Source organism: Petaurus breviceps, unplaced genomic scaffold (assembly GCF_028583685.1).
Source record: "Petaurus breviceps papuanus isolate PSGF00001 unplaced genomic scaffold, PetGlider_PUasm1.0 186, whole genome shotgun sequence".
Taxonomy (NCBI): Eukaryota; Metazoa; Chordata; class Mammalia; order Diprotodontia; family Petauridae; genus Petaurus; species Petaurus breviceps.
In genome coordinates, this window is record NW_027185798.1 from 17,077,365 (window position 1) to 17,090,700 (window position 13,336).

The 13,336-nt window shown below is 43.4% G+C and overlaps 1 protein-coding gene across 3 annotated transcripts in view; it reads right to left on the minus strand.

The window, feature by feature from the left end:
• The window catches only part of AKAP10 (A-kinase anchoring protein 10), a 101,891-nt gene that overhangs the window by 56,398 nt on the left and 32,157 nt on the right, over positions 1-13,336 (minus strand). For all 3 annotated transcript variants that reach the window (XR_011168641.1, XM_069089618.1, XM_069089617.1), the window contains 5 exons: positions 13,215-13,299; positions 12,510-12,633; positions 10,918-11,054; positions 4,620-4,764; positions 4,356-4,529 (listed from right to left, as the gene is read on the minus strand). Coding sequence is in view for 2 of the 3 variants with exons in the window: in XM_069089618.1 (XP_068945719.1) it covers positions 4,356-4,529; positions 4,620-4,764; positions 10,918-11,054; positions 12,510-12,633; positions 13,215-13,299 (665 nt within the window). In the remaining variant the exon portion in view is untranslated. The remainder of the gene's footprint in view (positions 1-4,355; positions 4,530-4,619; positions 4,765-10,917; positions 11,055-12,509; positions 12,634-13,214; positions 13,300-13,336) is intronic.

The window sequence follows — 13,336 nt, forward strand, 5'->3', positions numbered from 1 at the left end:
CATTATGTTGGCAAAGATAATTAAGCATTTAATGCTCAGTGTTGTCTGGACTATGGAAAAATAAGTCCATTCTAATGGTGGAGTGAGTTGAAAAGGAACAAATCTTTCTGGAAAACAATATGGCAATATACAATAAGAATCATCAAACTCTTCACATTTTTGACCCAAACTACAGCCTAGCAATGCTACTGTAAGAATAAAAAGACCCATGTGTACAACACTATCTATCTGTAGTAACAAAAAATAAAAACACAACTTGGAAAAACCCCTGTGCATGAACATGAAGAGCACTGTATCATAAGAAATGACAAACATAAAGCATACAAAGAAACATGGCAAGACTTATATTAAAAAAAATGTAATATGAAGACAGAATTTGAATAGAAACTCTTATGTGAAAATATTATTGCATCAAGAAAACAAAATATATTGAAATTAAAGACCAGAAAAGGGAAGCAAAAGCAAATAGGCCACGCCTTACTAGCCTGTTAAATCTAAAACATACTTACAAATTGTAAGTAATGGAATTCATCATTTGATATATAGTCCTTTTAGTTTTTAGGGTTACCAAGTTTAAATTTTAAAAATGCACCTTAAAACAGAACAACAGAAAGGCAGCACATAGGCTCAAATATATAACACGTAACACTAGGATGCTAAAACAGTTTCAAATGTTTTAATGTCCTAGTACATTAGCCAACAGGATAGATGGCTGTTCGGTCTTTGTTTTTTTTTTTTTTGAAGCAACTGGGGTTAAGTAACTTGTGCAAGGTTACACGGCCAGTTGTGTGTGTGTGTGTGTGTGTGTGTGTGTGTGTGTGTGTGTGTGTGTGTGTGAAGTATCTGAGGCCGGAACCAATCCCAGGTCTCCCCACTCTGGGGCCAGTGCCCTTACTCACTGCGCCACCTGGCCACCCCGCTCTTTTTTTAAATTTATTTTTTTTGCTTTTTGGAGGGCAATTGGGGTTAAGTGACTTGCCCAAGGTCACATGGATAGTTTTTTGTGTGTGTTAAGTGGCTGAGGTCGGATTTGAACTCAGGTCCTCCTGACTCCAGGGCCAGTGCTCTATTCACTGCACCACCTAGCCGCCCCTCAGTCGTTCTCTATATGACCCTGTGACCATGCTTCTTGGCAAAGATCCTGCAGTGGGATGCCATTTCCTTCTCCAGCTCACTTTACAGATGAGGAACTGAGGCAAACAGGGGTTCAGTGACTTGCCTAGAGTCACGAAGCTAGCAAGTATCTGAGGCTGAATTTGAACTCAGGTCTTCCTGATGTCAGGCCCACTGCTCAATCCGCTGCACTCCCTAGCTTCCTCAACAGGATGGATTACATAGTTCTAAGTTCCTTTGAATCTACTCATATAACTACTTTAGCTTAAAGTCTGCATTCTCCTTGATATTTATGCAGAAGGACAGTTCTTCCCCCTATATGGGGTGTCTTTCAGCCATTAATATAGAAAACAATTCCTGTTACAAGAAAAGTAAATGCTGTGCACTCCCCAATCAGTCTTGTCTGCCCCAGACTTTTCCCAAAATGACTGGTGACGCTAATGTAGCAAGTTTTCCCCAAAGCAATTCACTAAGAACCCAAATGCAAAGCTAAGATTTTTCTAATGTGAAAAACCCACAGAAGGATTCAGAGAAGAAATGAATCTCAATCACATTTCAGGCGATTTCAGTTTTATCCATGAGCACCAACTCAGCTCAATTAACATCCAGGCTGGAAACAAGCCAGGGCTTCTGGCCTTACCCCACTGAGCCCTTTAGCACCAGACTGATTGGAATCCCACCTCTACTAAGTGTCAAAGCACTAAAACTCTGAGTCAATGGACTAAGATTAAAAGATCTATTTTCTTCCAGAAACCGCAGTGACTTTTAAAAGCAGGCTTCTGCTTCAAAGAGATTCCACTAGGCACACAGTCTACCTGGCTAGCATCTCTCAAGCTGGGAAAAGCCTACAGAGATGAAATGCCCAAGAAAAGTCCTGGAAACAAAGGAACATCAGTGCTGTACATTACTTAGGAGATGGAAAAGAAGAAACTGATCCTAGGGCTGGTCCTGCATAATACTGAACTGTCTCCTTACTAAAATGGAAACACTGACTCCAGTGACCTCCTACAGCCAGAAGATAATGAGAACAAATTTGAATTAGGCTGGGCTCTGTAATTTTTTCAAGATAATAGCTGCAAGGTACTCCCGGGACACATTATTTACTTTCACTGTTTAACCTCAAAGCCCAAGACAAGACAGCCATTTGCAATATTTGATAGCCCATAAAGCTTTAGAGGGCCCAAGTACATCTATCAGGCCCTACCAACTATCTCATAAGCCCTGCTGACAGCACTTCTCATATGCAGAGCTCAACTAAAAAGACCAGTCAGCTCGACAAAGCGAAGAGTAAGAAGTGAGAATAATTCAGGCCAAAAGGTTAAAGTTGGGAACATTGGTTCATCCCTAATTTTTTTAAACAGCATTTTCTCCGGGCCTCTTTTATACTCAGAAGTATATACTGAAGTGCCCAGGTTCTAAAGTCCCAAGAGGCTGGGCTGGCACCGCTCAGCTCAGGGTGTGTGTGTGTGTGTGTGTGTGTGTGTGTGTGTGCGTGTGCGTGCGCGCACATGTGTTACACTGGCCTTGAAGTAGGGAGGTGCAAGGGGTGGAGTCACAGTTCTGTTAACCTACTGACTGGCTAACCTTAGACAAACCATTAATCTAGCCCTCTAATCTAAATGTGAGCTCACTATCCATCTTCTCACCAATTACTTCCACAATTGTCATTACTCTCCCAATGCCATTTCAACTGATCTGGCTGTCTCCAGATTTTCCCCTAATTTACTCTACATTAGTATGAGGGAGTCTTTCTACATCACAAATCTAATTATATCACCCTGGGTTCAAAAATCTCATGTTTCCTTATCACTAACCATGTAAAATACAAATTCCTTCTCTTTAAAGACCTTCAGCCTTGGTCCCAGTCTCTGGCCCACTTTTCTAGCCTGAAAGCCAACCATTCTCTATGGGCAGTCAGTGCTCCTGCCAAAATGGTCTAGTCTCTGTCCCCCAAGCAGTCCCACTTTCCTGCCTTTATTCATGCTTTCTTCCAAAAAGACCCGCCTCCAGCCCCTAATTCCAACACCTACCCTGTCTCCAGGCCAAAACCAACTGCTACCTCCTCTCGGTCTTTTCTAACCCCCCCTCCCCCAAGCCATCTCTTCTCTTCCTCTGTCCTCCAACAGCAAAGTATCCTGTTGTCACATGGTGGCTGGTGTTACATTATTTAGGTCACATTATTAGGTACGTGTCTCACCTCCCCTACTGGAGGGCAGATGTTGTTTACTCCTCTCTCTTCTCCTGCTCCAAAGAAAGCACTTAGGAGATTCTGGAGAAACACTTTCTAGATAAGTACCACGTGTGAAAGCAGTTCTAAGACCAAAAGTACTCTCTCTCTCTAAGGGATTATCACAAGTTAAAATGATATAAAAGCTATAAAAAGTTTCTCACACAGCAAAATTAGAGACACAATGTTTCATGCCACCAGAGCGTTTCTTTTCCTTTATTCTACAAAGAAAGCATCTTTACAATAGCTGTTCAACATGACTGATGTGGAAATGGTTTACATTATTGCACAGGTATAACCTCTATCAGATTACTTATCATCTTGGGGAGGGGGGAGGGAAGGAAGAAAAATGTGGAACTCAAAATCTTTCAAAAAATGAATGTTGAAAATTATCTTTATTTGTAATTGGAAAAAATAGAATTAAAAAAAATTTGTTTTAAAGTTGTCTAACTGCACATGTATAGCGGATATAAAACTGCCTTCTCAATGAGGTGGTGGGAAGAGAGGGAGAGAATTTGGAACTCAAAATTTTTAAAAATGAATGGTAAAAATTGTTTTTACATGCAATTAGGAAAAAATAAAATATTATAGAAATAGTCATTATTACCTGCATCAAAACAGATGACTTGACAGACAAGTTCATAACTAGCTATTCAAGCAAAGTTAGGATGATATCATTACCACTGCTTTCCACAAAACATAGCTATAGTGCCACAAAACAATGGACTAGACTGACCCCTGGTCTGACCCAATGTGGGATTCCTTATGATTTTAATGGCATCACAAAGAAAAGCTAAACATAAGAAATAAAAAAAGACCTCTTCTGGGGTAACCAATGTGTTACTGTGCTGATACCCTTGAATACTCAGTTTAAAATATATGTAGACCATAAGGTGGATATGTTTCATTTCCCTGTTCACCTCTAACTCAAAAGTGACTCCTTAACAGCCTCAGATTCAAAGGTCTGGGGCTTTTATGTATAAACTCTTAGTTGCAGAAGATGATCCGTTTGTACCTGAGCAGAGCCATCGGAACTACTCGAATGAGACTCATGATCAGGAGGGCCCCCAGAGGCAGCAATCGTCAGTGCAATATTTCCTCCTGGAAATTCATCTCCTCGTACTGAATGGATAAGGTCGTTCAAGTATTTATAATAAAGATTGCTGGACAGGAAGCCAGGTAAAAACACCTACAACAAAGCACAAGCATCCTTGTTTAATGAATGAGCATAAATGGGACAGAACTTGAGCTGGAGCCCACTCCCAAGACCCTCAGTCACCTTCTCCATCGTTGTCCAGGCCTGACGCAGCGGAGTAGTGAAACAGCTCGGGAGGGGACCTCCTTCCCTGCAGATGTTGGATTCAATTTCTAATCTTACAAAGTCATCAAATCCAAGAGGATGTGTAGCTTGAAGGGAGAAATATCTGTGACAAGAAAAGAGAAAGACAGGTCACAGAAGCACAAGTAGACACAATTCCAAAGAAGAGGCCAGAAACGGATGAAGAGGCGGCCCATCTGCCTGGGAGCGGCAACAGTGTGCCACTTGCTGCTGCTGCTGCTCCTCTCCCACCCAACTCCCCACCCGCACAAACCCAGGTATCCCAGGTATCCCCGTGCTGAGTATTTAATGGAAACTCTGGAAGGGCACACCATTATCATCCCAGAGCCAGAACTGCTAGGTGTAAACGCCAGCCCTGACACTTCTGACCAAGGAAGGCACTCAGCTGTTCTGAGCCTCCGCAGCCTCTTCCGTACACACTGGAAGGTAACACTGGTATGAACTACAACTTCAGTTTGTGGTGAGAAGAATGCCCTCTATCAATGTAAATTCTTCTCCTTCCCATCACCACGATTCTCCCACCAAAGAGAGGCATGCAGCCCCAAGGGGTAATGAAGACAGATTCCTTGGGCTTCTCGGCCGAAAGTCTTGCTGCACAAACTTATGGGGAGAAGAGAGGAATGATGAGGCAGGAGAGGCTGGCCACAAAGGCTTTCCAACAGGCAGGTCTAAGTTCCAGTCAAATACTAAGCTCAACCTCTCTGAGTCCTTTCCAAAGCAGACTCCAAATGACTCAACTCTCCAAGGCAATTGTGTTTCAAGGACCCCATCAAGCTGGCTTGGGCACTTTCTCCACCAACAAAGACTATTATTTCTCCACCTTATCTTATCTCTTACCCAATAAACAATGAGAAACAATGGAAAGTTTCTCAATAAGGAAGTGATAAGATCAGACCAGCGCTTTGGAAAGACTAGTGGGAACTGAATTAGAAAAGGGAAAAGACAAAGACCTAACTAGGCCAGCCGAGCCTGGAGAAGGGAGGCTAGCAAGAAATGATATAGATGTAGAATCAACAAGCCTGCAACTGACTGGATGTGGGAAGTAGGGGACCTGGGAGAGTCAAAAATCATCTTGAAACTAAACCTAGGTGACAGCGAATATGGTGGTACCTTTAGCAGAAAAAGAAGCTGTAAGAAGAGGCAGGTTACAGGGGAAAGAAGGTGACTTGCACTCTGAATGTGGTAGGCTGAAATACTAAGGAGACATACAGGAGAAGAGACCTAACATGTAACCAGATGTTGGGCACATAACAGACACTTAAGAATGCATGTTGAGGGGTGGCCAGGTGGCTCAGCGAGTAAGAGCACCAGCTCCAGTGTCGGGATGACCTGGGGATCGAATCCAGGTGCAGATACTTAGCACCACACCCATAACTGGCTGTGTAACCTTGAGCAAGTTACTTCACCCCGATTGCTTTAAAAAAAAAATGCATGTTGATTGACTGGCTCAGGAGACAGATTAATAGTAGATTTATGAATATGGAAGTCATTGAACCAAAGGGATCCAAGATGCTGAGGGAAAACAAGCCCAGGACATAGTCCTAAAGTACTCAGGATATAGGAATACATTAAGGAGAATCAAAAGAATAGCATCAAAAAGCTAAAGAAGTCATCAATATCAAAAGCTTCAGCAAAGTGAGGGGAAAAAAAAATCACTGAATTTATCGACTAAGAAATCTCCCATAACTTTGAAGAACACAGTGTCATCAAGTGAGAAGGTATGAACAAGTGTCAGGTTGTGGTGGGGCAGTGAGGAAGTAAAGGCAGTCTGTGCAGATCTTCTAGGAATCTGGCAGTAGAAGGGAAACAGGACTAATAACTAAAGGGTAGGTCAAAGTCAAGTGATAGTTTTTTTGGTTTTTTGTGTGTTTGTTTTTTTAAGGAAAAGAGCAGAGCTGAGCATGTTTGTAAATGGTAGGAAAAGCAAGCAATAGGGGAGAAGATGAGTAAGTGGGAATGATGGCTAATCAGGGGAGGAAGGAGAAGGTCCTATAAGGTACAGTGAAGAGGACCTGGGAAGGTTTCCCAAGGAGAAGAGCTGCTACCTTCTCAAAGATGGGAATAAAGGAGGCCAGAAAGACATGTTTAGGAAAAGAGGGAATCATCACTGATTCTTAAGCAAAATGATTGTCTTTAGGAAGATGAATCCTGCAGACCTACACAGAATATATCAGAGAAGAGAATAAAGGAAGGGAGACCATTTATATGCTGTACTCTATGACCTTGCAACCTCTGCACAGTCTAAGTCAGAAACATAAAATGGCTGCTGATTTATGAATATAACTTTTCCAGATATGTAGAGCTGTCAAAAGCCAAATTCTCTATATAGGAAATCATCTTCACTCCTTGTTAAAATCAGAGATTCGTTTCGGCATGGTGTGAGGAAGCATCCACCTTCTGCATCTATCTACCTGTGTCCTGTCTGGACACCCCTGGCCAGTCGGCCTCCTGCTCCTGCCGGCTGTGAGGTGGGCTTCTGAAGCCTCATACAGGAAACATCAGGTTCTGCTGAATCACCTATCTTCCTCAACAGACCCTGCTCCAATCACTGGCATTTTGCCTGAACTCATTTCTCAATAGTCAGCATCCTTCCCCTCACGCCCACCCCATCCCTGTGCTGCCTAACTTTCATCCTCTCTCAACCCGCCACTGTCCAAACTTGATTTGCTGCTGCCCCCTCCTTTCTCACTCTTTTAATCCTATTCCCCCAAACCTACCCCCTACCAATAATGTTCCGTATCAGACTTGCCATCCCCTTCTGTTATGCTCTACAGAATGCCTTCTCCTATATTAGCAAACTCTGCTTTCATCTTGAAATTTTTCCTTTCTCATTCCCTCCATCATCTGGCTCCTGCTATGGCCCGGTTCCCCACTGCTGACACCGCCTCCCTGACCCCATGCTGCAGGACTGACCTTTCAAAATAGCCCAAGTTGGAATATTCTGAGCTTCCCATCACCCCTTCCAGACTCTCCCTCCACCACCATCAATGAGGAACCTTCCTCTTCTGAGGCTCATTCAGTCCAAATTTATCACCCAGTCAAGATTCTGGTTATCTATTATTTATCCAAACTCAGGACATTGTCCTCCTTCATTGAGTTCAGTGCTTGATTCACAGGCTTTCTCTCCATCACTCCAACTTCTACCCTCATCCTTGGGGACTCCAGCAAACACACCAATGGTCCCTCAAATACATGAACTTTCCAGTTTCTCAGTCACTTCAATTTCCACGACCTGCTCCTCCACCCCAGGCTCTCGCAGTTGCCCACAAATGCTCCACTCTGCTGTTCTTGTGTCTGGCCACAAGGTGTGCTTATTCGGTTTTCCCTATGGCTTCCAATCTCACTCTGTCCTTTGTGCTCACTGTCACCTCCAAGTCTCCTGCCCCTCGGTTCCTTCCCAGTCCATCTCCTCCTTTCACTGACTTGATCTCCTGGTGAATCAGTCCGATCCTGCAGTAGAAGCCCTTTCTCCACATTACAGAGCCCATCAGACCCAGCCAGACCTCAACACTCGCACTATCCTTTGCCTCTGCTCCTAAGCACAGCTTGAGAAAACCACAAAATGGGGCTGAGCACACCACAAATATGTCATATGATCTCACCCAGACCTTCCCTGTAGCAAGGAAATAATGCCTCCCCAACTGATTCATTATCCCACTTAGCACAGCAGCTAGTCCAAACTTCATCCCTCCTCAAGCCTCACATGGTGGCCCCTCCTCCATCCCTCAACAAGAACCTCACTGAAAAAGATAAGGCTTCACATGCCTTCTCTCACCACCTCCTCTTTTATTCATGTCTCACGTGGATCAGTTCTCTGCCTTTTGATATATCTTTAGCACTTAGTACTGTGCTGACATACAGTAAATCCATAATGTCTGATGACAGACAGGAAGAGGTGGCCATTCTCCTTGCCCAGTTTGTTCGTCTCTGACGAATAAACTCCAAGTGCTATCTGTCCCCCATCTTTCCTCTCTCTTGTGGCTATCCTCCTTGAGAAAGCTGTCTACAATAAGTGGTTCATCTGTGTTCTTCTTGCCCTCTTAACTCTTTGCAGTCTGGCTTCCCAACCCCAATTCCCCTTCAACTCAAACTGCTCTCTCCAAAGCCACCAATGATCTCTCATTTGCCCAATCTAATGGCCTTGTTTCAGTTCTCACCATTCTCGGCCTCTCTTCAGCCTCTGACACTGTCAATAATGCTCTTCTCCTGGATACTCTCTTTTCTAGGTTTGGTGACACTTTTTTTTTGGAGGGGGGAAGGCAAGGCAATTGGCGTTAAGTGACTTGCCCAAGGTCACAAAGCTAGTTAAGTGTCAAGTGTCTGAAGCCACATTTGAACTCTGGTCCTCCTGACTCCAGGGCCATGCTCTATTCACTAGCTCTAGCTCCCCCAGATACTGCTCTCTCTTGCTTCTCCTATAAGTGTACCCACCCAGTCTCCTTTGCCGTAACTTCAACAAGGCCATGGTCACTCCCCAAGATGCCATTTTGGGGCCTTCTTCTCTCTCGACTATCTTGCTTGTGAATGTCCTCTGCTCCCTTGGCTCTATGATCTTATCTACACAAATGGTTCCCTGACGTATAGATCCAGCCCTAACCTTTTCCCTGAGTTCCAGTGCTCTTTGTATCACCAATTGCCTCTTATACACCTCAAACTAGCCATCCCATAGATACCCCAAAGGCAATACATCCAAGAGAGAACTCATCCCCTGAAACCCTGCCCTCTTCCCAACTTTCCTATTATTCCCAAAGGTATACCAGTCCTCCAGTCCCCCAGGCTCACAATCCATTTCATTTTCAACTCCTCACTCAAACACACCCCAACATCCAAAGAGTTGCCAAGTCTTATCCTCTCTACCTTTGCAGTAACTCTCATCTACATCCCTTCTCTCCTCTGGCACTGCTACCACCCTGGTGCAGATCCTAATCCCCTAACACTGGGACCATTACAATAGCCTGCTGGCAGCTCTGCCTGCCTCAAGTCACCTTTTCCACTCCAATACAACCTCTTGGATTAAATATAAAACCTTTTGTTGGGCTTTTAAAGCCTTTCACAACCTGGGCCCTTTCTGCCTCCTTTCTAGGCTTCCTGTACTTGACTCCACGCACTCTAGGAGCCAGTGAGGCTGGCCTTCACTGGCCTCCTTTTGCACCTTCTCTGGCCTTTTCACTAGCTATCCCCCCTGTGCCTGGAATGCTCTGCCCCTCTGTCTCACTCCAAATCTCATCTCAAATCCCCCCTTCAAAAACAGGTGTTTCTTTGCCCTCTGAAATACTTTCCATTTACAGGGTCCAACTCACGTGCATTATTTTTAAAGTTTATTTTTTCCAATTACATGTAAAAACAAATTTTAACATTCATTTTTAAAAATTTTGAGTTCCAAATTTTCTCCTTCCCTTTTCCCCCTCTCTACTCATCGAGAAAGCAAGCAATTTGCTACAGGTTACACATGATATACATCACTTTCTGTGCATTATCACCCTCTTAGAAGGTGAGCACTTTGAGAGCAGAGAAAACATTCTTGACTTTCTTTGTATCCCCAGAGTTTAGCAGTGCCTGGAACACAGAATGCACATAAACACTTGCTCAGTGACTGAATGACCTTTTAAAGAGTGACACCAAAGGGAAAATGGGGCATCTTACTGAGTGTTTGCCATGGAAGGAAACAGCTCGGATTGAGCAGGGCTCAGGGCTTCCCGTGCTGCTACAGCTGGTGGGAACGAAAGGGAAAATATACTTCTTGCTCCTGCAGATAACTCAGAGGCACTGAATGCCCCGACTGCTGGAACAGGGGTCTTGTTCTGACCCTCTTTTAATCATGCTCCAGTTTATCATTCCTGTCGGGATGACGAATGTCTGCTATTTGTAGCGTTTCTGCCTGAGATCCCCACATATTTCCAAAGGGCCCCATTCCACCCTACACTAGCAAGCTAAAGAATGCTGTCACAAGGTGGTGCTACATCCACACAATTCATTACAAAACTGGGAAAAAGTTCCAGAAGTAATAAAGGAAAACTGGGCATCTCTGCTGATAAGGACAACAGCAGCCTGCACTCTGTGGAGCTGGGCAGGACCTGAACATCTCCCTTACTAAAAGCTTTCAACTCTTGACTCAGGACCTTTTCAGTGGGAACAAACCTCCCATCTGGAAAGACTCCAAGGAACAAACAGGCTTCACTAGAAGCCCACTCTTCTATGCCTAAGGTCCAGCGGGATCGTGAAACCATCCAAAACTCACTTGTCATACAGGATCATGGCATCATTCTGTGCTTCCTGGCCATCATACTGGCCTTTTTTGGCAGCAAGTTGGGACTGGAAGTTATCAGCTGCCAACCAAAACTGTAAGATATTCACTGCATCTTCCTTCTCCATGTACTGAAAAAAAAAATAGAAAAAGAAAATAAAAGACCGTTGGGGGGAAAAGGCCTCTCTTAGCAATGCTAGTCCACTGCCTGTAGACATTCATTATATTACACAATCTTGCAGTCAACAAGCAAGATACATTCAGTGCAGTTATAGCCAGACAGCATCTCAGGTTGAAAATTATCATATTCTCATTACAAAGGATCTACACCCATCACACTTAAAGCAAGATTAAATCTGCTGGTTCTACGTTCATTACATTAACAAAATTAAACATTCCAGTTCTTCACTAGCAAACACATAAAGAAGACAGAAAAAACCCTTTTACACACGACCATTTTCATGATCATATATTGCCATAGCAGTCTGAAGAAATGCTCTAGGCTTTAACTTTCAGCAGGTGAAGTAATAAAGAAAACAGCCAGCTAGCCTAGCACTGCAGACGGTACATGTTACCAATGCAGCTGAAGACAGAGCCAGAGTTCAGTCTTTGAAGGCCACTGCTTTGGAAGATGCGCCATCTTGGCTTGCAATACTTGTTAGACTTAGATGAATGAAACGTGTCCTTTGCTAAAGCCAGCTGAGAGGGGCCCAGTAAAAATACCCCAACAAGGTTCACTTACTCACTGCTTCTAGTAAGTGCTTCACAGGGCACAGAAATTGCTCAATAAGCTAAAATTAAAAGAAAGGTAGCATGAAAGGGTATTTACTAACAAGTTTCCTCCTCTGTTGTTGAGTCTGCAAACACTATTTCATAAGACATCTCTAAAACAACAACCATAACCAAATGTGTTTCCTCATTTACCAATGGGGAAGGAGATTCAGTCATGACCATGGGTCACCCAACTCTTAGAGCTGGGGCTCTGCCTCCAAATGAATAGCAACACAATCAGGTTTGATGAGGAAGTTAAACATTTGGTGCAGAATATTCCCCAATATTCTAAAGGAAAAGGTTATTTTAATTAAGTTATTTTACGTTTAACCTTTGCTTTCTCTTTCATTTAACCATTAAATGAGACCTGCACAACATCTGGCTGCCAAAGCAGGCAGCATACTGTGCAGGTCTGTTTTAAATCTTCTATATTTTTCAAAGGCCACAAGTGGTGCATGGCCAAATGCTGTGCAGGCCTGCATTAAACTATTCAAATAGTCACACCATTAAATAGAATGTATATCTGGAAGAGAAAAAAATTTTCATTTAACTGATTCTGCCTTTCACATTCTTTTCTATAAGAAATACCTTTGGGCCAGCTAGGTGGCACAGTGAATAGAGCACTGGCTCTACAGTCAGGAGGACCTGAGTTCAAATCTGGCCTCAGACACTTGACACTTACCAGCTGTGTGACCTTGGGCAAGTCACTTAGCCCCAATTGCCTTGCCTTCCCCCCTCCAAAAAAAAATACCTTAATATTTATGGATTATGGGGCACAAATGCTATTACAGGGTGGAAGGAAATATAGATTTTACCTCTGAGAAATAAAACAGGGCTGATTCACAGAAGAGAATGTCAGCCAGGTAAACAGTCCCACTGGTCAGCACTTCAATCTGGTATTTACAAAAATGGTGACTTCGCAAAAACTCACTAAAGTGCCTGCACACAGACAAAATGGGAAAGATCTGAAGGAACCACAACCAAGTACAGTTTAAGCAGGAATAGCCTACCCTCTCCCCATCACCGATCATGGTACATGCAGGCTCTGTCAGTCTGAGAACTTCAACTCGGAAGCCAATTCCCCCCAAACTGTGGAGTTTGTCTGTTGTTGTTTTAAACAACATGGTAGACACTAAGTAGGAGGTTGAATAAGCACAGGCTGAAAAACAATGGAGAACTGGGCAATCTATTCTTACACTTTCATCATTTAATAAAGAAGTCAGTGACTATTCTAGCTACACACTTACCTGAGCCTTTAGAACTGAAAATTACAATCTTAAACTCAGGTAGAAAAAAAGAGATCAAGCAAACTGTAACTTAAAAATAAACATCCAAATGCTACTGAACTAATATTTACGTGTTTCTCTTTTACAGGAACCCAAACCAAGAGTTGTTCTCAGGCTACATGGTCCTACAACTGGTTTTCTGGTAGGATGTCTGCATCAGCATCGTCTACTGCCAAGTACTGCGCTGAGCAACGGCAACACAGAAGGAGAAACCAAGTCTCCAAGTCCACTTACTCTTGTTCCATTGCATTGAATACTATGGACTGCGCCATAATAAAGCAGTTGGGATCCACCTGTCCATCCTCCCCGCAAATCTTTGCTGTAAAAGAGACAGTAAATAAGTGAACTTCAGGGAA